Source organism: Poecilia reticulata, linkage group LG20, assembly GCF_000633615.1.
Source record: "Poecilia reticulata strain Guanapo linkage group LG20, Guppy_female_1.0+MT, whole genome shotgun sequence".
Taxonomy (NCBI): domain Eukaryota; kingdom Metazoa; phylum Chordata; class Actinopteri; order Cyprinodontiformes; family Poeciliidae; genus Poecilia; species Poecilia reticulata.
In genome coordinates this window covers 24,885,147-24,888,370 of record NC_024350.1, presented here as the reverse complement: position 1 = coordinate 24,888,370, position 3,224 = coordinate 24,885,147, and the positions used below count along the sequence as shown (strand labels likewise).

General features: G+C 43.1%; 1 protein-coding gene across 11 annotated transcripts in view; it reads right to left on the bottom strand.

Moving 5' to 3' along the window:
- Positions 1–1,537, bottom strand: part of unm_hu7910 (un-named hu7910) — a 26,868-nt gene extending 25,331 nt beyond the window's left edge. For 5 of the 11 annotated variants that reach the window (XM_017301802.1, XM_017301803.1, XM_017301807.1 and 2 more), the window contains exon 1: positions 1,313–1,535. In XM_017301802.1, the coding sequence (XP_017157291.1) occupies positions 1,313–1,352 (40 nt within the window). In that variant the 5' untranslated portion in view covers positions 1,353–1,535. Of the gene's footprint in view, positions 1–1,312 lie in introns of all 11 variants that reach the window. The other 6 variants (XM_017301809.1, XM_017301811.1, XM_017301810.1 and 3 more) reach the window with 4 other exon arrangements.
- Positions 1,538–3,224: the final 1,687 nt, after the last annotated feature.

Here is a 3,224-nt window from a genome sequence, read left to right as displayed (position 1 = left end):
CCTGAGGGGGTCAACCTGAGGGGGTCATCCTGAGGTCATCCTGAGCGGGTCAACCTGAGGGGGTCAACCTGAGGGGGTCAACCTGAGCGGGTCAACCTGAGCGGGTCAACCTGAGCGGGGTCATCCTGAGGGGGTCAACCTGAGGGGGTCATCCTGAGGGGGTCAACCTGAGGAGGTCAACCTGAGGAGGTCAACCTGAGCGGGTCAACCTGAGCGGGTCATCCTGAGGGGGTCAACCTGAGGGGGTTATCCTGAGGGGGTTATCCTGAGGGGGTCATCCTGAGGGGGTCAACCTGAGAAGGTCGACCCCCTGAGGTTGACCCCTCAGGTTGAGCGGGTCAACCTGAGGGGGTCATCCTGAGGGGGTCATCTCAGGAAAAACTGACCCCCAAAAACACTGATTCAAGTCAAAAATACTTTATTTCTCTCTCATATAACCCAAGCATCGTCAGTGAGTTTCTTGCTAGCAGATCCATATCCAGGCAGCGGAGGTGATGCTCCATCAGCTCTGCTACTCCACCTCCTTTTCCTTTGCCGCTCCTCCAAATCTCTGTCTGCCTGCATGGTTAATATTTCCAGAGTATTGAATTATTTAATGTTTAAAGTGAGCGGCTCGGTGTTTCTGGAAGCCCTTCAGACGCACTGAAGCTTTTCAGAGAATCACAGGAAACACCGAGTCCTAACAAACATGACTGAGGGTCAACAACCTCTCCGGACACGTTAGCAGTACCGCGTCTGCTTTTTCCTCCATTATTAAAACAACCCGCATCATTACTCAGATTATTAACACAAAACATCCTTTAAAAAACACACAACCTGCAGAAGAGCCCGCGAACATCCAGCTTAGCCTCTGTTAGCAGTCTAAACACAGCTGGTAGCGGCGCTAGCTTAGCGCCTAAACTGACTCCATTCGAAACTCTGGTCATTTTAGAAACTCTCCTTTATGGTTAAAATAACAAACAGAAAATGGAAATTATGACTGAAAAACTATAGCATAAAACACCCAGAAGAATTCGGGGTTACTGGCATCAACACATTTTGATATTTCTATTTATTTTCTAAGTTTTTAAGCTATTCTGATCGCTAATTAGGAGGTAGTTTTAGCCTCAAAAACAATAATCTAAACATCTGAAAGGGAGAACTGAAAGCCGAAATAACGTGATTCATAAGTGTATGGACACCATCAGGTTAATATGTTTGTTTTTTCTGTAATCACTTCAAAAGAAAAAAAAAACTTAAAATCTCCAAGTCAGTGAATGGAGTTTCGCTTGAAGGCGCGTCTCGAGCGCAGAGTAAAAAAAACATAACCAACCTCTTTTATTGTGAGTTTTTGAATTCTTCTTCTGCGCCATTTGTTCCTGAGTTCCCCGCTGTTTGCCTCCTGCTGAGCAGCAACAACATGTACCTCCAACCCGCCAGAAAGCCCTCTGTGACCGGCCTGAAGCTGCGGCTTTTCTGCCTCTTGGTGATGAAACGGCCAGTTCCCCAAAAATCTCCTCTTCACTTGGATATCAGCAAAGCCGAAGTCCATGGTAACCGTGACTGACTTCGGTCCGACCAATCAGAGTGCCAGAAACAACAAGAAGGCGGGTGTTGGGGCGGGTTCTCCTCTGAGCTGACCAATCAGATTGCGAGGCAGCTTCCCTGTGTCGCCTCTTTTCTTTGGAAAGGAGGGAAAACGTGGCAGAAGGAGGAGAGTTTTAAACATCTGGGGCGGAGAATCCTATTAATGATCACACACCGCTGAAAAAAACATTTTAATCACAAGAAACAACAACAAATAATACAAATTCAGCATAATTTAATTAGAATGTATAAAACGGATTCTGTGCTGAGCGATTCATCATGTTGTTTTTTTACATTTATTAGCCGTTTTATAAATAAGATGCTTTACTTTAAGTTCATGTTTTCCTCAAATATCTCACCTTACTTTATTTTACGTTTGGAGTTAATAAATTAAATAACATTCAGACAGGAAAATATTGATTTTAATGCACCGAAAAGGGATTTTAACTGAATAAATGTAGGAAATATGCATTTCCAACATACATAAAATGTTGTACTTACATATAATATCCGCATGAGGGCGCTGTTGTAAAATCCCATGTAAAACCCCCGTCAACAAATTCCGACTCTTATCTTTTAAAAGAAAATAAAAATGCAGGTGTTTTCTGCATGTTATGAGACCAGATAAATAAAAAATGATGATTAATCTGGACCCGCTGTATTTGACAGAATCTGGACCCAGAACCAGAACCCGGTCATTTCCTCTGGACGTTTTCCTGCATTTTTATTTGCTGATTTCATGATCAAAATGTATTTTTACGAGTCTCTGCTGAATAGTTCCAACCTTCACATTATTTCTGTCTTCACATGAAAAATGGATGAACAGGTTGTCATAATATGTCAGGATATTTCTATTGTTTCTGTTTCTGTTCTGGTAAATTCCTCCCAGGTGAGTTTAAACGTCAAGCATCAGATCAACCAGCTTTTAATGTTATCATCCCGTTAACAGAGGAGCTGGAGGCACAAACCAAATGGACGGTAACCTTTGAAGCAGGTGTTGCGTTCCATCTTTTAGTTTTCCCATTACATTTTTTCCTTCCACTCATCTTTCCTCAGCCCAGTTGGATGCGGGCAGCCATCTTTAGAAGCAGCTACTGTTGGACAACTGTCATGTCAGCCGTCTCCCTTTTTCATTTAATGCACAAATGTAACATTTTTCCACTAAGTTACAAAAATAAATAAATAAACTCTGTTTTTGGGAAAATCCGCTTGAAGCCCGACTTGATTCCAGCTATAGTACCTAAAGACAAACAGCAGGGGGAGACAAAAGCTGTCCAGGTTGTGGATTGAACTGTAAAATAATGTTTATGGACACAAAACGTCACATAAGCACTGCTTCTACTGTGATGCATGAATAAATGTAGAATATTATGAAGTTCCTGATGTTTATTTTATGTTTTTGTTTTATTTATTCTTGGATGACTTGGAACTTTAAATGTCTGCAGTTTATACTGTCATGATTTGTGGTGGTGATGGTGGTGAGGGAGAACGGCGTTGGACCCAGGTGGAGAGGTCAGTGATGGTTTACTGGAGGACAAACGGTCCAGGGTCCGGCAGCACAGGCAGGTTCACACTGGGAACAGAGAATCAGCCGAGAGCAGCAGACAGGAGACGGGACGACTAACCTGAGACTATCGGCACAGACAGCAGGCAACAAA